At 40.0% G+C, this 23,361-nt stretch overlaps 1 protein-coding gene across 2 annotated transcripts; it reads right to left on the bottom strand.

The window, feature by feature from the left end:
* Positions 1–574: 574 nt before the first annotated feature.
* coq5 (coenzyme Q5, methyltransferase) lies at positions 575–19,127 on the bottom strand. Of its 2 annotated transcripts, XR_011883684.1 has the most exons (8): positions 18,926–19,127; positions 16,267–16,416; positions 9,223–9,450; positions 6,994–7,100; positions 6,616–6,704; positions 4,804–4,915; positions 4,407–4,636; positions 3,477–3,566 (listed from the first exon to the last, which is right to left on the bottom strand). XR_011883684.1 is itself a non-coding variant. In XM_072247618.1 (7 exons), the coding sequence occupies exons 1-7, from the start codon at positions 19,104–19,106 to the stop codon at positions 3,465–3,467; spliced, it is 969 nt and encodes a 322-aa protein (XP_072103719.1). In that variant the 5' UTR covers positions 19,107–19,127; the 3' UTR covers positions 575–3,464. The 2 variants fall into 2 exon arrangements, 1 of the variants encoding a protein (XP_072103719.1); XM_072247618.1 differs by lacking the exon at positions 4,407–4,636 and having other exon boundaries at positions 575–3,566.
* Positions 19,128–23,361: the final 4,234 nt, after the last annotated feature.

The following is a 23,361-nucleotide window of genomic DNA, read 5'->3' on the forward strand; positions in this document are numbered from 1 at the left end:
GGAGTAATCATGAATGAAATAGTATAAAATTAAATGTTTTAAAATTCCCCATAGTTTGGGGGGGGGGGGAGGTTGGAGTAAAAAAGAGAGTTCTTGTTTCTCAATCACTTATTTGAATCACCAATCTCAGCATGATACAATGTGAGGGGAAGCATAAAGGAAGACGAAGTAATATTAATGCAAGAGTAAAGTGCAAGCAAGACTTATAATTACAGCAACTTGCATTTAAAGGATTTTTAATGTTCATATTATTTAAATACATCATTCAAATGGCAAACCATTCACTTACAGTCCTGCAGTAGTTAAAAACTTGAACATTTCTGTCCCATTTTATGTATGGATGAAACAGAAGTATTCCTCATTCGTTGTGATGTTATACACAAAAATTAGATGTTTCCATCTGATGTGAAGTAATAATCAGGTTTCTGAGATTTAATAATCAATATACATGTAAGGGATGATAGTTTCTCCAATGGGCTATAAAATAGTTATCACATAGGGTGATTGTTTAACCACATCTGTCTGATATTTCTCCCCTGAATGAAACAATTTATTTTTGACGTTACAAGACAGCTTTTAAAATTCATTCATGTAATTTTATTCCTTCTTTCACATTCCAACAAAATACAGAACAAATAAGAGTACTCATGATCCAGAGTTGTCTTCTTGTAGTGATAAAAGCTGCCTGAGCTGCCAAATAGTTGTAAATATTTTTAAACTTATTTTAGCAAGTCTCAGTAATTTTAAAAAATTCACTCCATTGGTAAGTCTGATAGCTGGAAGCTCATGAATAAGAACTGCAATGCTAATGAGTTGTTAGTGGGTATATGTAATCCTTCTGCAGCTGCCCCTTCCCCCCTGTTCCTTCCAACTGAAGAAACACAGGTCAAGTTTTACAGCAGAAAGCTATTGGTAAGGTAGACTATTTTAGCTAAAATTACTGGAGATCACTGGAGATCAGTTACAAGTCATTTGCTCTAATCCATATAAGACATTAATATTGAAAATTGTAGCATTTTGATTATTCTGATTAGGGTAAGATGTGTGGTTTTAAATATATCCATTATTATATATAGTCCATTGCTGTTTAATTTTTTCAGTGACCTTGTTTCACTAAAGTGTAAATTTGAAACCAGTACAAAACTGATAAAGCACATACGAAGGAAGTGACAGACAGAATATCCAGTTGAAAAGAACAGAAATTCTATCTCCTGGGTCACTATTGTATATTGAACAATGAGTCACCTCTGGCATGCAAGGGGCCAGAGATCAGCTTACAGGACAACCACTTCCATTGAATGTGAACAGATATCTCTTAAAGGCTGAATGTTGAAGCTTTAAAATAATTCCACAGGCTCCAGTTGAGCTGCAATTATCTTTGTCTCAATTTATTTATTTTTTGTCAAACTGGCAGCATTACAGTTCTGATCATTTTAAGGATGACAATGAAATGTTTGACTAATTGCAATACAAATTAGTGAAGAAAAATCAACTATTGAGTCCATTTTCATGGACTGCTACAAGAAATGTTAAGGTTCATTAGATTTGAGAACTGTTCACTACTGTATGTTAAAATACCAAGTCCCTATTCAAATGTTGTAGCCACTAGTTTACTCAGGCCACCAACAACTTCTCAGGTCTATGTGGATAGAGACAGAAAGCAGCACTCATTCCATAAGGAAGATTTAGAGGAGCAACAAATGGACTCCAGGAGAGCACTTCCCCAATGAGGAAGTAGCAGTAGAATAATCTGAAATTCCCTGAACTTTAGAACCAGAAGTGATTTAAATGAAACATGGAGAGTGATTAATGCAATCACATTTCTTCTAAAGAAGTCAGGCATAATCTCAGCAGGTAAAAGGGTCAGCCGTCTCTATATCCTGAGGAGACTGAGGTCCTTTAACATCTGCCGGACGATGCTCTATGAGTCTGTGGTGGCCAGTGCGATCATGTTTGCTGTTGTGTGCTCAGGCAGCAGGCTGAGGGTAGCAGACACCAACAGAATCAACAAACTCATTCGTAAGGCCAGTGATGTGGGGATGGAACTGGACTCTCTCACGGTGGTGTCTGAAAAGAGGATGCTGTCTAAGTTGCATGCCATCTTGGACAATGTCTCCCATCCACTACATAATGTACTGTTTGGGCACAGGAGTACATTCAGTCAGAGACTTATTCCACCGAGATGCAACACAGAGCGTCATAGGAAGTCATTCCTGCCTGTGGCCATCAAACTTTACAACTCCTCCCTTGGAGGGTCAGACACCCTGAGCCGATAGGCTGGTCCTGGACTTATTTCATAATTTACTGGCATAATTTACATATTACTATTTAACTATTCATGGTGCAACTGTAACGAAAACCAATTTCCCCCGGGATCAATAAAGTATGACTAAGAATACCAATAGTATTCTCACAAAATAAATGTTAGATATGGTTGTAGTGTCTTGAAGTGGAGAATGATATAGTAGGAGCTTGGTAGGTCAGTATGAATGCAAATTTACAGAGGAAATGTATAGTCCTGTTTAAGGATTCATCCTTGGTGATTCGATTAAATGCTCCCTCAAGGTGATAACTTGTGCAGACACAACGGCAGCTTCTACATGCATCCAGCCAATCTAAGAGTTCCATTCTCAGACTGCTGAACAGGACTCCAATCTGGTGGTGAGGAAACCATAGCACGCTCGATCCCATACTCACCCAACACTACAGATAAGACAATTCATGATGGAACTAGTTTTGTGAAGAAATTCTAATGCATATTGTTAAGGATTATTCCATCATGAAATGTGGAACTAGTACTTGTCCTTGGCCACAGCGTTAGTTCTGCACGTAATGATGGGCTAAGTCAAAGAGAATCTCCTTTTAACTAGCCTCCACCTCCTCAGATCACTAATACAAGTAAAATTGTGTTAATAAGAGGAACCTTGGTGTCTCATTGAATATCTGTAATTTTTATTATACCAGAGAGAATGAATGATAGTCATTTAGAAAAACCTTGGAAGTTTTTAAATACACAACTACATCTTGTACCTGTGTAAAATAAATTTGTGGCCAATATATGACTTTCTACTGCTGGGATTCATGATATAAAACATCTCAGAACTTATGTCATTTTTAATAACAGTCTGATTGTTTCAAAGTTGAGTCATCTGTGCCAAATTTTCATTTATGCCTTAGGCATTTTTTGAACCAATCAGTGGTCCTTCTTCAGTGAAACCAGAAAGCACATCCTCACAGAGGAAAACACCACAAAACAGGAGCAGATAAGATGTACCTGCACCGTTACAATACAAGTGTAATACAATTATATGATGCCACACCGTTAGATTTTACCAACCAACTCTGTGGTTCCGAGTGAATAATTAACTCTGCCATATCTGTAGCTGTTTCTGCACCAAAACAGTAATGCATGCAAATGTTTCTCTGTGATTGAGCATCTTGATTTTCTTTCAGTCACTTCAAATTCAGAGCTTAAATCCTGAGTGAATAGCCACAAGCCCCATGGTCAAGTTGTTATATTCCACTTTGTAAAACCCAGCGTCCTCAATCATCTCTCTGAACTCCTCCTGGAAATAAAGATACAAATGAGTGACTACCTCAATTCATGAGAGCTTGAAAGTGGAGGCTCAGCAATAAAATAAAACACACCTAGTTAGGAATGTTCCCTTATAACACTAACTTAGCTGGAAGATTTACAAGGAAGTTGATAAATAAGGACAATGAAAAAGTAAGTGCCAGCTGATCTCAGGATGTGGGACTCCAATCTCAGAAAATTGGAGCTTTAAACCATAGATTTTAGACAGAAACCACTGCATGGAAGCTATTGTATTTTAAATAAGATCTTTTACAGAGGGCTATTTTGCTCTATACAGTGTGTAAAAATAAAATCACAGCACCATCTAAAAAAGTAGATTCTGCAACCTACAGCACAGACTATCCAGTCATCACTCCTGTGTGTAGGACTCTGCTTTGGGCAAACTGCCTGACATAGTTCTGTCATTACCTACCATAATTTCATTGACTGTAGAGGCCTGGAATGTCACTGGTGAAATGGAAAACACAAATATGAGTTCATGTTGATAAAAAGTAGTGAAGTAGCTTAGGAAAAGGAAGTAAATAACAACAGTTGTGGAAGTTGCAGCAATGCTTAGGTTAAGTTAATGTCCACGCAAGAAAGGTATTGGAAGAGCATAGCTTCCTGCTACACAGCAGGGGACTGGAGTCATTTGGCTTATGCAGACAAGATAAGGATGAAATGGAAGGATGCAAGGCACACCCACCCCAACTGAGGGACAATTACTAAAATCAAAGTATCATCAGTTGTTTTTTGCTTGTAATTTCTATTGACTTTTAACACCTGTATTATGAATAGTGATTGATCTTGCAAATAAGGAAATTGAACATACACGAAGTTACCAATTGGTCAATATCTGTAACTGCTAGTTGATTTTGCATAAAAGTGGCGTTCCTCTGTTCAGACTCAAGACAAACAGTGTAGTGACAGAGGCCACGCTGTTCTTCCTGTGCACAAGTCAATGAAGCATAAGGAATGAGTGTGAGTTTTCAGTCCAGTTAATTGGCAACAACACAGTGAGCCTCAATCCTCCAATTGAAAATTGTTTATGGACAGTGGAACCTATAATGTGTAAAATATAATTGAAACTGTAACAGCCAGCTTTAAGTAGTCAGACAGCAAGTAACAATTTAGTTAGAGCCACATCTAGACATTAGTTCCAAAACCGATTGCAAGTGTTGCGAGTACATAAGTTGAAGGCTTTAAAATATTCTAAGTAGTTATATTACCTGCTGAGGAAATCGCTGGATACTTTCCACCAGGTACTGGTAGGATTTCCAGTCACCAGCAATGACCTCCCCCAGTACAGGTATCACTTGAAAACTGTACAGACTGTAAAGACTGGGCAAAAGACAACAAGTACAAGCACAAAGTTAATAAGCCTCAAAATCAATAAAGTGCAATGTTCAAACATGTTATACAAAACATCTGTTTGCTGGATACAATATTCCAACTGTGGCCTAACAAATGTTTTGTACAGTTGTACCATGACCTTTAAGGAGCTGATGTTCTGTGCCCTGGCTAATGAAGTTATTCATCACTATGTCACCTTCATAAATTCCACTTACTACCCAACAGCATGAACACTGAATTATCCACCTTCAGTACACATCCAGTGTTCCTCCACATAAACTCACTGGGCTACATAGCTTTACACTCGTTTTGATCACTTTTCCTTGCTGATCCCCTCAGTGCAAGGGCCTCAGCCATTTACAACTTATTGCAATCATTCGGCTGAGGGAAATCAAACAGCTTATTTCTAGATTTGCTGACAATACATAACCAGATGGAATTGCTAAGCAGTATTGCATCTGTATTGTACTGTCTCAGTACTTTTATATTTGTGTGCTGTAGCACTTTTTTTATTCGCAGTTATTTTGTAAATAACACTATTCTTTGCATTTCTGGTCAGATGCTAACTGCATTTCATTGGCTTTGTATCTGTACTCGGCACAATGACAATAAAGTTGAATCTACTCTAATCTAAAATTGCAAGGAGGGAGTAGGTCACACTTTTCATATGGGAGACCAGTGAAAATTTGGTACTTTGCTTCCAGGGATGATAAGTTTGCTGTATGTGGAGAGATTGACTTGACCAGGATTTTAGTTATTACAACTTGGAAGGATGAGAGGAAATCTCATTGAGATGGATGAAGAGAATTTGATTTGGCTGAAGAGTCGAACCAGAGGTACAGTCTCCAAATAAGCAGCAGGACATTTAGGGATGAGGTGAAGAAAATTTTCTTTCCTTTGGAGGGTGGTAAAACTTTGAAATGATCTATCTCAGAGGGCTGTGGAGGCTTGAGCACTGAGTTAATTTAAAAGAAAATCAACAGATTTTGGAATATTACTGACATTGAAACAGTGCAGAATAATCTTACTGAGTTAGAAGGTCAGTTTTGAGGTGGAGAGCTGCTGAAAAGTGCCAGCTGGCTCATTCTGTGTTTGCTTTTCTATAGAGAAAGCCAGCTTCCTTCTTAGCAATAATTTTCTAAAATAGATGAATACTCAGCAGTTGAAGTAGGGAGAGGAGCAATTTGAACTTTTCCAGTAAAGGATCTTTCATCAGAATTGAAAAGATGTGAAAATAAGTGTGTTTTAAATTGGAAGGAAGGAGAGATGGAGAGAGAATATCTGTGATAGGGTAGAATCCAAGGTTTTCCAGATGACACAAATGCTGCTGATACTACCTGAAAAAAAGCTGATGAATGCTTGTAAATCTCAGTTGATCTGTCTGGAGATGTATAAATTGGAGGGAGCTGAACGAGTGAAAAATGCTGGAACTGTGTGATAGAGACAAACAATGCTCAGTAGAATGGGCAACAGCTCTGAAGAGAAGAAACCAGATTTAGTTACGTCAGAAATGGCCAGTTCTGACACAAACAGGAAGGATCTCTGATCTCAAACACTAATTTTACTAATCACTCCACAGTAGCTCCTGTGTTTTTTTCATTTCAGCTTTCCAACAATGACAGTTTGTTCTTCAATTTTCCCCCAGTGTTATTTGCTTCCTGCAGTTATTTCTGCTTTACTCTAAGTACCTGGAAATGATTGGATTCTCTACTTTGCTGAATTCCAGACACAGGAACCTTCCACCAGGCTTCAACACCCGATAGGCCTCCTGCAGTACCTGATGAGGAAAAAAGAACATTCAATACAAGAATTTCCTCCTGGGATACTCTCCTGACCCATCAAGTTAAGATGGAAGTGCTTTAACAGAAACTTTATATGCAACAGAGGCATTGTTCTTGAGGTGGAAATAGATATATTGGCAAAATGCACTGCATTTAAACCTCGACTCCAAAACAGTTCAGCATTTTTAATGGCTGGACTGGGAGAATAAATGAAAGTGGCGAAGGGAAGCTTCCCCTCAGAAGTGATCACAGCTTAGTTACTGTTGATTCTGTCCAGGTACTTACATGATCAATGTGTGTACAATTTCTAATTCCAAAGGCAATTGTATAAACATCAAACTTGTCATCATCAAATGGTAACTCTTCAGCGTTTCCCACCACCCAGGACAAACCTGCCAGGAATAAACCAGTACGAACATTCAGATACAGTATCCTATAATCTTCTTACTCAAAAAGTACTCCTTCCAACTAATTTTCCTCACAACCAACTCTCACTGATGTTTGTATGGGCAAAGAGTAACAGCTGGACTAAGTTTATCTCAGGAGAACTATATCACCAGGGCAAAGATACTGGAAAACAGTCAGAACTTGAGCTTTTTCGGGGAAACGTCTAAACATTGTAAAAATTGATTCAGCATGCAATACAAGGAATCTTTAGTGAAGCAGCTTTAAAACATTCCAATCAATTTCACAAGCATCCACTAAAGTACATACTTACAATCTAATATAAATTGTAATCCAAGATCTTTCTCAACAAGAATCCACCTTTAATGCATATTTCATGAAGTAACCAGACAAGGACTTACCAAACAAGGGGAGATACAATGAAGGATGGTGAGAAGCCTGGTTAGAGAATGTCTTAGAAATGAGCAGGAAAATGAGACATAGACAACATGGAAAGAGGCTTTGTCGGAGCTAAATATTAATGCTTTTAATGATTAAAGAGACCAGAAATCGGAGGAACAGAACGCAGAGTGGAAAAGGCCATATGGGATTACAGAAGTGTGAGGACATGGCGGCATTCAATTGGCAGAACTTTTAATTGTAGGTAATATATGGCACCAATGTAGGTCAGCAAGGAGAGCAGTGATTTACAAGTGGATCTTGCCTGGCATAAGAATTTTATGAGACAGTGGAAGGACTTGGAAACAAGGACACGAATTTTAAAATGAAGTCTTTGCTCGACTGGGTGCAACACAGGGGAATTTGGACAGAGTCTGGAGATCTGGATATGGGCAGGATTTTAAATTATTTGAAGTCTATGGAGGTGAGTGACCGTACAGGACTGTATAGGAATGGTCAGGTCTGAAGGATGTAAAGGCATATGTGAGGGTTTCAGAAGAAGTGAAGCTGAGGTATGGGGAGAGAACAGCAACATAACTGAAGCATAAACAACAATGTTACTGATGGGACAAATGGAAGCTCATCTCCAGAAAGCTTAATAAATCCAATCATCACAAAACAAGCAGGCCTTTGACAAAGTAGCCTGATCAGATACAACTTGTTAGGTACTGCAGTACCTGATGACAGAGTACAAAAATATAGTTGTGGCCCAGAAATCAATCCCTCTCTTAGCTCCAACCACTCCCTAATGTAGCTTTCTCCATTATTGGTCTATTTGCTCATACTCTAAAACAGGAACTGAGCACTTGCACAATGAACTACATGATCCTTCTGGATTCTCAAACAGAATTAATATTCAAGCTTTCAATCTCTCTCAATCTACAGTATCGGGGTAAATACCATCTATCACCCACCAGTATTGGGGTAATTACCGTCTATCGCCCACCAGTATCGGGGTAATTACCATCTATCGCCCACCAGTATCGGGGTAATTACCGTCTATCGCCCACCAGTATCGGGGTAATTACCATCTATCGCCCACCAGTATCGGGGTAATTACCATCTATCGCCCACCAGTATTGGGGTAATTACCATCTATCGCCCACCAGTATTGGGGTAATTACCATCTATCACCCACCAGGTCTTGCTCCACCACCCCTCCACCTTTTTTTATACTGGCCAACCCCCCCTTTCTTTCCAATCCTGATGAAAGCTCTCAAACTGAAACATTGACTGTCCATTTACTTCCACAGATGTGCCTGACACACCGAGTCCACCAGGGTCTGTATGTTGCTTGGGATAATTCAAAGTTTAAAGTACATTTATTATCAAAGTAGGTAAACATTATACAACCTTGAGATTCGTCTCCTCACAGGCAGCCACAAAACAAAGAAACCCAAAAACACCCATTAAAAAAAAAGACTGACAAACACGCAATGTGCAGAGAAAAAAATTTGTGCAAACAAACGAGAAAATCTGCAGATTCTGGAAATCCAAAGCAACACCCACAAGATGCTAGAGGAACTCAGCAGCCCAGGCAGCATCTATGGAAATGAGTAAACAATTGATGTTTTGGGCTGAGACCTTTCATCAACAATTTGTTGATGTTCCCATTTGCTTTTACCTTCCCATCCATTGAGAGGAAATAAATTAGATTTAAATGTACATTACCTTCAGAATAGTTCAACTGTTCTGCCTTTTGTTTTCCAACCTTTAACATTTCCTTATTAATATCACAGATTACTGCTTTGGATTCTAAGTCTGAGTCAGCTTCATCTTGCTGTTGATAAGCATCACTGATTTGTTGCCATGAAGGACTCTGATAAAGTTTCACTGCTTGCCTTCTTCGCCTTTCCTGCTGCGATTTTACATAATCCATAAACCTGAAGGCAATATCTCCTGAAGAAATAAAAAGCATTTTTCATTCTTTTGTAACCCTCCCAGTGTTTTAGCTGTAAAGCAGACTCTCCTCTGAGGGAGAGCCTTGCAAACCAAGGAAGTCCCAGACATAAACGTCCAATCATGTAGCATTAAATAATCTGCATCACAGTGATAAGGGCACAACAAAGTAACTGGATGGGGAGCACGGTGACAAGTGAGATAATACATTAAGTATCAGCCATTCCTAAATGCTGTCAAACATTGCTTACTGAATCAGTGTGCTTTCAGCAGAGAATACTGACGGGTTCATCTGTGATGTTTGCTGAACATAAGGAGTTGACCCACTTTAAAGGTAGTCAGCCCATCAGGTTAATCTAATTACCCAAATAGAGTTTTAAAATTCACAATATATTTTACTCAGGACGACGATGCGATAGTTTCCTACATCTGTACGATTTCAAGCCAAATATCACCCGGCAACCAGTTCAACAACTGTCAACTCCTTAAGAATATAAAGTATAATAAGTACGTAAAGTATTAATCAAACCCAGTCTAAACTTGCATGATATTTTCACTTAACAATATTCACATTGTAACATAACAGTTTCTCTTCCTACTATGCCGGCTCTTGTCCAGAATCTCAGCTTTCCCCAATACCTCACAATCCTTCACAAGGACCTACAGAATGCCAGGAAATTTCTTACCTCGATGACATTCAACAATAAAAATAACTGAAAGCCTGGTCAAACAGCTTCAAAGTAGACTATAAAGCACAAGAATGAAGTTACTGTTACAGGAAAACATCAGTGCTAACTTCAATAAATCTACCCTGATGTTCGCTGGAGAAAATTGGAACAATTATAGAGGAGCCATTGCTGCTCTCAGTTGACAGTTGTGTATCTGTACTGGGGGAGTAAAAGGAGGAAGAAAAATAATTTACCCCTTTGCCTTAATCAGAGATCCCCGCTAAAAGTGTATGTATACCTCAGAAGAAAGCATGGTAAAGCTCAGAAAGCTATACTGTACAGTTTAAATATATGGAAATATTACTAATTTAACAAGACCCTGGAGAGAAGAATAATTACAAAATCATACAAGAGAAATGAAATTACCAGCAAGAGGAGGAATCAAAAGAAATATTCTTTCCAGCATTCAAGCAATGAAGTAACGTGCATTCCCTCTGAAGTAAAATAATACTGTCGGCAGTTTTAGAATGAGTGGAATCAAAAAGCTGACGATATACATTACATTGCATGCACTTTCTAACACAGCATGGATTTCCCTATGTTGCTGTTTCTTCCAACATCTCGAAGATGTACTCGATAGTTAATCAAGCTTAATGTAGGTTATGGGCGAAAAGAAACAAATGGGGAGTTGTTCGAAAGCTGAAAAAGAATAATTCAGGGTAAGGGTAGAGGGGAAATGAGAGGATTATGGGACAAATGATTGTTTCCCTGTCAGCAGCCATGGACTTGATAAGCCAAATATTTGTCTTCTTTGTTCCTATAAGTACAAAATACACGTGGGCATGTTACACAGCGCAATGTAATGTAATTTTATCAATGAAAACGGCAGCAGTAGACTAATCAAAAAAGTGTAGAAGTATAATGTGGAGTATCTGAAATACAGACTTATACCGGCATCAAGCAACCAACAGCAGCCAATGTGTCTGTTTGTTTGTTTGTGTTTTTTTTACAAATGAGGCAATGAAACCATCCAGGCTCCTTGAACATTTGAAGAGAACATACTCCGATAAAGAAAACGAGAACCTGGCTTATTCTCAGTCACTTTGTGAAAACTTTCACAAATAGAAAACATTTCAAAAGATGTTTGCCAGCACTTCACGACTAAACAGTGTTGCCTGCTTGCTTCATACATCACATGGCTCACTGCTACATCTGGAAAGTCCCATACACTGGGAGAAGAACCGATTCTGCCGGCAGTAACAAAGGTCTCAAGAATGATTTTGCCTAAGTCACCAGACCTAATAATTAAAGCAATTCCACTTAGCAACAACTGTTCGAAGTCGAATAGATGAAATGTTTGAGAATGTAGAAGACAATTGTGTAACACACTTAGGACAGAAGAATTTGCTCTGCAGTTTTGTTTAGAGATACAGCACAGGTTAGGCCCTTTCAGCCCCACGAGCTGCACAGTCCAGCAGCCCCAGTGTAACCTGTCTTAAAGTTAAGCTGACAATTATGGGACAATTTACAATGACCAATTACCCTACTAAGTGGTATGTCCTTGGACTGCGGGAGGACCTGGAGAAAACCCACACATTTAACAGGGAGGACGTACAGGCTCTTTACAAATGATGTGAGAATTGAACTCTGACACCTCAAGCTGTGTCACACTACCTGCCAGGAAACAAATCTTTGCTTTGTGGTTTATGTTTGCTTCACAAAAGGTGAAAGCAAGTTTCAAGAGTAGTTATTTGCAAGGGAAGTAGAAATAGATACGAAGGGGGAGTCAATATTTCGGGTTGCTGAGAAATTTTTCCAAACAGAGACATTCCTTTCACCAACATTCTTCCTCGTATAACAGATAGGGCACAATCAATGACAGGACACCACCTCAGGGATTTTACTTTCTTGAAAAAAGCTGTACCTAATATACTTACCATTCACTGTGTGATTCACAGACAACATTTTGTCACAAGAAGTCTAAGTGACCAGCTGTAAAAATCATTAAATACTGTTATCACAGCAGTAAATGAGAAGATAGCGGCACGATAGCAGTGTGCGCGGCCTCTCCGGTGTTATCTGTTATCTGTCAAGTAGGGGACCGTGCACAATTCTGACTTGATGGAGACAGACGTGAGAGTACGGAGGAACATCTGAAATGCCTGCTTCACTGCCACTGCTACTGTGTGGTAACCGGAATCTCCAGAGCAGAAAGCCCCAAAATCCTTGGCTTTGCGTGCTTCGGCAGCTGGGGAGAGGTTGAAGGCGCTCGGTAGGCTGTATTGGAGGGGCTGGTCGGAGGCTTGAAGTTTTCGGACGGACGGACTCAGTGTCGGCTGCTTCCAAGGCATCGGCAAGTTGACGGTGCCTGGAGGTTTATGGCAGGGAGTTTCTCCCTTTTGCCGCCTGCTATTGGGGACTCGGGAGTCGATCGACTCGGACCTTTGAGACATTTTTTACTGTGCCCATAGAAACATAGAAAATAGGTGCAGGAGTAGGCCATTCAGCCCTTCGAGCCTGCATCGCCATTTATTATTATCATGGCTGATCATCCAACTCAGAACCCCGCCCCAGCCTTCCCTCCATACCCCCTGACCCCCGTAGCCACAAGGGCCATATCTAACTCCCTCTTAAATATAGCCAATGAACTGGCCTCAACTGTTTCCTGTGGCAGAGAATTCCACAGATTCACCACTCTCTGTGTGAAGAAGTTTTTCCTAATCTCGGTCCTAAAAGGCTTCCCCTCTATCCTCAAACTGTGGCCCCTCGTTCTGGACTTCCCCAACATCGGGAACAATCTTCCTGCATCTAGCCTGTCCAATCCCTTTACGATCTTATACGTTTCAGTCGGATCCCCCCTCAATCTTCTAAATTCCAACGAGTACAAGCCCAGTTCATCCAGTCTTTCTTCATATGAAAGTCCTGCCATCCCAGGAATCAATCTGGTGAACCTTCTTTGTACTCCCTCTATGGCAAGGATGTCTTTCCTCAGATTAGGGGACCAAAACTGCACACAATACTCCAGGTGTGGTCTCACCAAGGCCTTGTACAACTGCAGTAGTACCTCCCTGCTCCTGTACTTGAATCCTCTCGCTATAAATGCCAGCATACCATTCGCCTTTTTCACCGCCTGCTGTACCTGCATGCCCACTTTCAATGACTGGTGTATAATAACACCCAGGTCTCGTTGCACCTCCCCTTTTCCTAATCGGCCACCATTCAGATAATAATCTGTTTTCCTATTTTTGCCACCAAAGTGGATAACTTCACATTTATCCACATTAAATTGCATCTGCCATGAATTTGCCCACTCACCCAACCTATCCAAGTCACCCTGCATCCTCCTCACAGCTAACACTGCCACCCAGCTTCGTGTCATCTGCAAACTTGAAGATGCTGCATTTAATTCCCTCATCCAAGTCATTAATATATATTGTAAACAACTGGGGTCCCAGCACTGAGCCTTGCGGTACCCCACTAGTCACCGCCTGCCATTCTGAAAAGGTCCCGTTTATTCCCACTCTTTGCTTCCTGTCTGCTAACCAACTCTCCACCCACACCAATACCTTACCCCCAATACCATGTGCTTTAAGTTTGCACACTAATCTCCTGTGTGGGACCTTGTCAAAAGCCTTCTGAAAATCCAAATATACCACATCCACTGGTTCTCCCCTATCCACTCTACTAGTTACATCCTCAAAAAATTCTATGAGATTCGTCAGACATGATTTTCCTTTCACAAATCCATGCTGACTTTGTCCGATCATTTCACCGCTTTCCAAATGTGCTGTTATCACATCCTTGATAACTGACTCCAGCAGTTTCCCCACCACCGACGTTAGGCTAACCAGTCTATAATTCCCCGGTTTCTCTCTCCCTCCTTTTTTAATAAGTGGAGTTACATTAGCCACCCTCCAATCCTCAGGAACTAGTCCAGAATCTAACGAGTTTTGAAAAATTATCACTAATGCATCCACTATTTCTTGGGCTACTTCCTTAAGCACTCTAAGATGCAGACCATCTGGCCCTGGGAATTTATCTGCCTTCAATCCCTTCAATTTACCTAACACCACTTCCCTACTAACATGTATTTCGCTCAGTTCCTCCATCTCACTGGATCCTCTGTCCCCTACTATTTCTGGAAGATTATTTATGTCCTCCTTAGTGAAGACAGAACCAAAGTAATTATTCAATTGGTCTGCCATGTCCTTGCTCCCCATAATCAATTCACCTGTTTCTGTCTGCAGGGGACCTACATGGTTTGTTCTTCATCAAATTATGGTATTGCTTTGCACTTCTGTAACTATATGTTATAGTTATGTGGTTCTGTCAGAGTTAGTCTTTGGTTTGTCCTGTTTTCTGTGATATCACCCCGGAGAAACATTGTATCATTTCTTGATGCATGTATGCATTTTTAAATGACAATAAAAGAGGACTGAGTGTTCTCATAATCTAAAAAAAGTAAAATCAAGTCCCACGCTCTCAATCTTTGACTATTTCAAGAGCTTTGTACTGAGAGCGACAAACAGTTTGAATGCTTGCTGTTACACACACAAGTCAGATCGCTCTCAAAAGGAAACCGCCTGAGATGCTTTTATGAACATTTTGAAACTATGATAAGATCCCTTGAAGATTCAAATGCTTCATTTGGTAATCAACTCAAGAATATTAGGCATGACATTGATTATTTGCAAAGTTTAATAAAAATCAATCTTCAATTGCAAGGAAATTATGTGAATCTTTTCAAAGTCAAATCAGTTGTCTCGACATTTTTGTCCAAGTTATTTCTACTTAAATGCAACATTGGCCGTTGCGACCTTTTCCAGTTTCTGAGCTTCTCTGAATTGGAAGAGAAAGAAAGAATACCAGATGATGGTCATCAAGTACACTGTGCCCAGCTGGGTGAGCTGCAGGACATGTCAGAGAGACTTCAGGATCTTCTCCTGATCCAAATTCCAGATTGGGTAATAAATCCATTCCAGAACTCTTGTAGTGAGGAATTAATAGGAAGGATGGAGGAAGAACTGCTCTCGCTACAAAATGACTTTGAGCTGAAGCAGAGGTTCAAAAATTCATATCATTTGGTTACAGAAAGAAATCTCTGAATGCTCTCCTACACAGTGGAAAAAAGATGCTCTTCATTGTCTTTCCAACATCGTAGTTAGTGGGGCACGGTTTCAGTGTAGTCACCCAAGTTCTTTCAAAGCAACGAATCAGACTGCAATTTACTGAGCATGGGGATCTGACACTCCTTCTGAGTGATATTCAGTCTGATGTTGAGAAACTGCACCAAGCCCGCCCATCTCAGTGAAAGGTAAAAGGCAATGAAGTAGTGAATAAACACGAGAAAGTCTGCAGATGCTGGAAACCCAAAGCAACACACATAAAATACTGAAGAAACTCATCAAGTCAGGCAGCTTCTATGCAAATGAATTGACAGTCAACATTTCAGGCTGAGACCCTTCTTCAAGACTGGAAATGAAGGGAGGAGACACCAGTAGTAAATATTGGACTACTAATGTACTCTCTAAAATTGTTGATGAAAATTGCTTTTACTGTAAATAAATAAAAAATAATTTGATTTCTAGCATTAAATAGATTTGAATAACTTTTGTCACCACTTCGAATTTGCATTTCCTTTTCTCTTTCACCGTGCTTCGTAAATCAAAATTCCTTGTAGATTTTAAGTCATGGGAGGGGATAGAACACTGGGAATGGAGTCTGGGAACCAAGGGGCTGGTAATATATAAATAAATTAGGGAATCACTGGTATAAATAATATGGGTTGACACTTAAAAAAAAATTGGTCAAGTAGTTAATTCTCAACCATACCCATTTAGCCCTTTATTTCAAATTTTAATACAAATCACATTCAACTGATAACCAGTTCCTCTCTGAATGTAAAATAATGGAAAATTACTTTCTCTCACTGACTAGGCTACTCGATACCCTTTAAAAGCAAGATAACCATCATACAGTAAAGGGTGGCAATATTTTCCTTGCTTGTTTATAACTTAATGTCCAAGATTTTTTTAAATAGACAAAAGGGTGGTAGGAGCTGGGAGGAAATCAATCACTTCAAGACTCAGAGAATATTCAGATTATATTAACAGTACAGGAAAATTCTGCTAAGTTCTGAGTAATTTACCTGTCCCTCCAGCGACATCGAGTAATTTTGTTCCAGGCAGAGGGTTCATTTTATGAAGAAGTGCATCTTTCCACAACCTGTGGATGCCAAAGCTCATGGCGTCGTTCATTACATCATATTTCTCAGCAACATTTTTAAACACTTTGTAAACTGTGAATAAATGTTATAATTGTAACTGGATTAGACTGGTTTTAAGTACTCTTGAGGTTAAATTAAACTTGCATTTATATCCAAAATGCTGAGTGGGCACATTACTTTGGCGCAGTGGTTGTGTTGTCAAAATTGGGAGCTGTTATACACAACATTATATTTACATGTACTAATCCATATACTGTATACCTATGAATTACATAATTGGTCAAAAATTATTTCACTGATGAAGTTAGGAATGGAAAACAGGCCACCAGAATTCCTTGTCCATTGTGAGGCAATTTTAACGTCCTCACAAATCTCCAGTAAAGGCAAACTAGTATCTCCATCACGCTGGTCAGACAGAATTTGCATTTACAAATCTGTGTCTTACATATCATTTAAAAATCTTTGTATGTGCAAACAGTAAACTTTGCCTTTGATTAGAATGTTAGGCTGACAGGCAAATGTCTGAATTCTCCCTTCATTAAAAAAAACAAGTGTATTTGCATTCTTCCAGCCTTCTGGCACTACTCCAATGTTCCTGACAGATTGAAAGATTTTGGTGAAGTTGTCAATATTTTCCCATGAGTCTTAGAAACCAATGATACCTGCATGGTAATAGTTCGATCTAATTTCTTTACTGTAAAGTGCAGAATCTTGCACAAATCATATTGTTGACATGGCGCCTGTCTCACTCGGCTGATTTCATTTTCTGGTTTTTATCTGACCCCCACTTTCTTTTCAGTGTTCTTATTTTATAAATTCTACCAGATTTCATTCTTTTTTTCTAATCATCTGACCACCTTTACTCAGATTTTCTTCTGTCTTCATTTTTTCCAGGTTTCAAGTTTACTTTGATTGTGAACTTTATACTCATCATCAATTTCCATTTTATTCCTGTACTACCGTCATCTCGGGCCTTTAACCTTGGATCCCCATCCTTATCCACGGGGATCCACCACAAACCACCACTACTCTGAAGGACTCTTTCTGCTGGTTATTGACAGAATTTAAATCCACTTGGTTCTGATGCCTTTTCACTAACATTAAACACTTTTAATTAGTTATTCAATCCTTTCAATAGTTATTTTAATTTCTATAACTTCATGCTTTTCTTCAGAGATGTGTGAAGGGGAAGAGGAAGGGATTCACTGATTTAACACGATTCTCCAACTAAGTAAAAAGGCTAATCAAACTTTGGTTACAGCAAAGACTTTGCTACCATCATAAGTGACGTCTGGACATAACTTTTAAAAATGATTAGAATTGCTCTGCTACTTGCCAAATACATAGCTTTATGTTAAAGTTGTTTTCAAATTCCACCATCTGCAAACATTCACCCCACTTTACCAAGGTTACACACAAGGGTATCTGCTCATAGACTACTCTTAGAAAGCTTAAGTCATCTTCTGGAACTGATAATTTGTACATTGACACTGCAAAATTACAAAAAAAAAGGGGGAGGTGAAGACCAAGAAAGTAGAGCAGTGAATTTCATAAGGGCCAATGTAACAGAATGATGGTGAATACAATATAATCCCAACACAGTATGCCGTACAATGTCCTGTCTCTCCACGCACCCCTCCTCCCCCATCCAGCTTAAATCTATTTATCAGGTGATCTGGTCAGGATAAACCACCATGATAATCACATTTAAAACACTAAAGCTACCATTTCATCTGGAATAAAACTAATTTCTCTTCCTGTCTCATCCTTTAGGGCTGTCGCTGAGCTACACGGCACCACATTTGGGTACGTGTCTCGATCCAAAGCAAGCCTGTACAATAATCAGATAGACAGGTCTTATTCAATTAGACCACCACCAACCCAAAACCATCACTTAAAGCAGCCTGGATCCTCCACCACTTCGATCAGCTGAAACTTGTAATAGACCTGTATTTGTCACCAGAAGTGATTGAATTGTCTGGGCCTATAAATCAATGGTGTTCAGAAGATTGAGAGGGAGAGCTCTTTGAAAACTACTGGATACTGAAAGGCCAGGAGAAATTGGACATGGAGAGAACGTTTCCATTAGTAGCAAAGCCTATGATGGGGGCACAGCCACACAATAAAGGGACGTCCCTTTAAAACTGAAGTGAGAAGGTATTTCTTCAAGCAGAGGGTGGGGAATCTGTGTAATTCTTTGCCACAGAGGACTGTGGAGGCTAAGTCGTTGGGTGTATGTGAGGTAGAGATAGAAAGATTATTGATAGACAAGTTGGTTAAAGGTTACAGGACAAAAGTAGGAGAATGGGCTTGAAAAAAAGTGATTGAGTAGCAGGGTAGACTCAATGGGCCAATTCTGCTCCTATAATCCTATGGTCCAATTGCTGCTGCTCGTTTTGACAACGGGCAGAATAGCCCAATTCTGCTCTTATACTTATCACAGTTTCCTTAAGAGAATACTCGTTACTACCAGAGCCATGATGACATGGGAGGGCTGGAGAGGACAGCACAGACTCAAGTTACCTCCCGGCCTCAGGAACCTTCCCAGCGCAGCCCGAACCGCCCGCACTCGCACTCGCACCTCTCCGTGCCTTCTCCGACTCGGGCACAGTCTCAAATCCGAAATGAGTTTGCTTTTGCTCGGCGCTGCCAGAGTGAGCTCTAACAGAAACACAGGGCGCAAACCTGGAGCCGTAAATGAGGCAACCCACCCGGCCCCGGGAGTCGGCGGCCAACACCCGCAGTGACCTACGGGCGGCCATTTTGCTATTGACCCCGTTCGGGAGCCGAGCTCCACTTCCGGGGCAAGCGGCGACCGTCAGCAGTCACGTGAGGTTTCCCGCGCCCGCCCCTGTCCGGTTGCTATGGCAGCGTTAACTTGTGCGGGTAGGGCTGGTGGAGGTTGGCGGGGAGGAGGCTTGGAGTGGAAAGAGTAAGAAAAGAAAACAGAGGCAAACTCTGAGGAGTCAGGGGACGGTCAAAATAGGACAGCGAAACGATGGAAAGACTTTCGGGGGTTGGAACCCGATTCATTTGACAAGGATAATCAACAAACTTACAGGCGAGGTCAAAAGAGCAAAGATTTTACGAAATGGATCGCTATTAGTGATTTGTCGGGATAGTGCTTAGCAAGGCAAAGTGATAAGATTAAATAAAACAGAGGGGAAAAAAGTACAATGCTCAATACCCAAACAATGGACTCGAACTAGGGAACATTGCCTCAAGATTCAGGGGAGTAGATTTAGGATGGAGATGAGGAGAAACTGTTTTTCCCAGAGAGTGGTGAATCTGTGGAATTCTCTGCCCAGGGAAGCAGTGGAGGCTTCTTCACTAAATATATTTTTAAGATACAGTTAGATAGGTTTTTACATAGTAGGAGAATTAAGTGTTATGGAGGAAAGGCAAGTAGATGGAGCTGAGATTACGGACAGATCAGCCATGATCTTATTGAATAGCAGGGCAGGCTCGACGGGCCGGATGGCCTACTCCTGCTCCTATTTCTTTTGTTCTTATGTTAAATAGAAAGTGGACTAGAGGAGTTATTTCTGGGATACCAACAGAAGTTACTATGGATGAGATTAAACAGAACATAAAGGGAGCAAAAATTATTGAGGCCAAACATTTGAAAGCTGCAAGAAACGGAAAAAAGTGTGATAGTTTATCGGTTACGCTTAACTTTGATGAAGAGAGATTGCCGACTGAAATTTATTTAAGGTATATGTGTTATGAGGTCAGAATATATATATACCACCGCCTTTAAGATGCTTAAAATGTCAGAAATTTGGGCATATTGCGGCGGTCTGCAGAGGGAAACAAAGATGTGGGAGATGCACTAGAGAACACGAATACAGGAAATGTGAGGCGGGAGCTAGGCTGAAATGCTGCAATTGTGTTGAGGAACACAGCGCACCTTGTCGAGGTGCATTAATAGCAAGAAGGCAGCAGAGATACAATACGTAAAAGTAACTCAAGGGATCAGTTACGCAGAGGCAGTGAAAGGATTTGCTGAAATGGAGAAGGCTATCAAGCAAACAAATTCTGTACAGGGAATAATAAGCTGTTTTATTGTGAGGGCTATAATATAAATAAGGATACACTAATAATGAGTAGAAAGGATTTCGTACTGTTTATGGTAGATGCAATTAACTGTTCAGTTCAAACAAAAGAACTGAAAAAACTAAAATTATAGTTAAGTCTGCAGAAAAATATCTTGGTATTACAGGGCTTAGGTGGGAAGTAGTCAAAGAAACGCTGAATGGAGGATCAAACAGATCACAGGCAGGGTAGGCGGGACATTATGGCAGTATATATTTTACAATGGAATACAAGGAGTCTTATTGCATATGGTCAAGAATTTAAGAAATATGTATCAGAACTTAAGGAAAAACCTCAGATTTTATGTATACAAGAAACATGGTTGAAACCCAGGGTAAATGTGCAGAACTCCAACAACAAATAGAAGTACTCAATAAGAACAACTGTGAGTTGGAAAAGAGATTGGAAAAATGGAGGAACTTATTACACTGTTACAAAAGGAAAAGGAATTGTTTTTATCTACATTCAGATTATAAAATGAAAACATGGAAACAAATGAAGAAGAACTTCGAGATCTCAGTAAACAACTATAAACTATGATTCAAGAAAAGGAAAACTTGGAAATAGCAGATAGACTTAAAAAACAGCAATTTTAAAAGTTAAGCATGGGATAATTAATATTCTTAAACAAGAAGACTTTAGTCTTACAAATGATGCAGATGAAATCAATGTAATTGAGGTAGTGCAGTTACTTGAAAACCATGTGACAAGAATTAGAGAAGAAAAGCGGCTTACGGCACTGCTACCTGATGAGCGCATACAGCATTTGCAAGAGGAATTGCAGTTACAGAGTGATGTAAATAGAGATCTGCAGGCTGAACTAGGTTGTCTAAAGTAGAGTACTCCAGGACATATTTGGTTGAAATCAGAACACCACAAGTCTAGCAGGTGGCGGTAATGCACCTTAAAGCTGGTTTGCCAACCGCCATAAAACAACACAAGAAGAAGAAGAATGTTGTGCAGGTTGGTTCAACAATAATGGTTGTAAATGTTCCTGAACTGGTGCCGTGAGCCCTTTGTACCTCCTGCAGCGAGAAAAGAGCATGACTGGGATAGTGGACATCTTGATGATGCCACCTCCTTCAAGATCATGTACATCAACACACACAAAACGCTGGAGGAGCTCAGCAGGTCAGGCAGCATCCACGGAAATGAACAAACAGTGGATGTTTCAGGCCGAGACACTTCTGCAGGCCTTATGTAGATGCTCACAGTGGTAGTGGATGGGCGGGGTGGGTTTCTGTGCCTGTGCAGATTGGAGTCTGTGTTCTGACATGTCGGTCCATGGGCTCCTTTTGTGATATGATGAAACCACCCTCAGGATGGGGGGGACAACACCTTATATTCAGTAGGTGTATCCTTTAACCTGATGGCATGAATATCGAATTTTCCTTCTGGTTAAAAGAAGTTCCCACCCTCGCCCCTCTCTCCCCCCTTCCCTCGCCCCTCTCTCCCCCCCACCCTCTCTCCTCCCCCCTTCTCCCCTCCCTGCTCTTCCCACCCTCCCCCTTCCCCCTCCCCTTTATGGTGTTACATTCCGTCATTTTCTGGGGCAAGATTACGAGACGCTGAATTGAAATCAAGTTAAAGTACTGCAGATGATGGTGATGTGATATTAAAAGAGAACAGACTGGAAACATTCAATAGTTCATTTGCAGAGAAACAGTAAATGTTTCATGCCGATAATCAAATCAAACTGCCAGGAAAACCCAACTTTCTGGTCAAACACAAGGCACTAAGCCCCTGTTGTACAAGGAAATGAATTTGCAATACTCTGCTAAATGGTTGACTTCAATTGGCCATGCTGTTTGGGGTCAGCTAAAGGGGAATGACCAATTTGCTTTTGATCTACTATTTAGTTTCTCATGTGTTCTGCAAACATGAAGGGGGATCTCTAACAACAGATGAGTACCAGACTGTGGGAATTTCTGCAAAAATCAACAACTAACTTTGCCTTTGCCAGCAGAAAACTGAGTATCTAGATGCCTACTAAAGTATTAGACTGATCATTTTTTAAAAACCATGTAATTAGTTCATTGCTTACAAAAGCAGAAAATGCTCAAAATAGTTCAGACATCTAATGAGGAATAATTAACATTTCCGGTAAATAATCTTTCATCAGAGTTTAGAGCCACTGACCTTAAACTATAAACGCAAGAACAAGATAATTTAGGAAGTGTAAGCAGCAGCAGATCTTTTGTCTCAGTACCACTTTCCTGAACTAACTCTGTGACCTTTGATTCTTTTATTGCTTAAAAAATTATATTCCCTGCCTTGAATATATTCTGAGCTTCCAGAATCCTCTTTGGCAAAATATTCCAAAGATCCATTACAATCTGAGTAAAGAATTTCCCTTTAACTTCACTTAATAAAAAGATGAGATACAAGACCAGGAGTTTACCATTCACCCCCTTGAGCTATTCTGCCCTTCATGGTTAATCTTTTTACTTGATGATCAATTTCTTGGTTTTACCCTGTATCCCTCGCTTCCTCTGAAGTCTACAAAGCTATTGTTTTTTTAAATCTACTTAATACAATCAATGGTAGAGTATTCCAAATATTCAGCAGTCTTTGAGAGAAAAAAGAAGACATCTCTTCAGTCCAATCCTAAATGGTCTCCTTATTTTGAGCCTGCGATTCTTTGGCTAGGGGAAGTACAGTAAGCATTCTTTCAAGTACAATGTTGAACCATCTGAAGTGTTTTTGTTGGTATCAATGAGGTAATCTTTTTTTTCTAAACCTTTGAGAATTAAGCTCTAGCCTGTTCAGTCTTTCCACCATGTCAGACCCAGCAGTCTGGCCATCATTTGCTGCACTGTTTATTGGATTTAAATCCTTCTTTGGCCAAGGAGATGAAAGTGTTAACATATGAGGAGCATTTGGTGGCTCTGGGTCTGTTCAGAAGAATGAGGGGAAATCTTA

Source organism: Mobula birostris, chromosome 31, assembly GCF_030028105.1.
Source record: "Mobula birostris isolate sMobBir1 chromosome 31, sMobBir1.hap1, whole genome shotgun sequence".
Lineage (NCBI taxonomy): Eukaryota > Metazoa > Chordata > Chondrichthyes > Myliobatiformes > Myliobatidae > Mobula > Mobula birostris.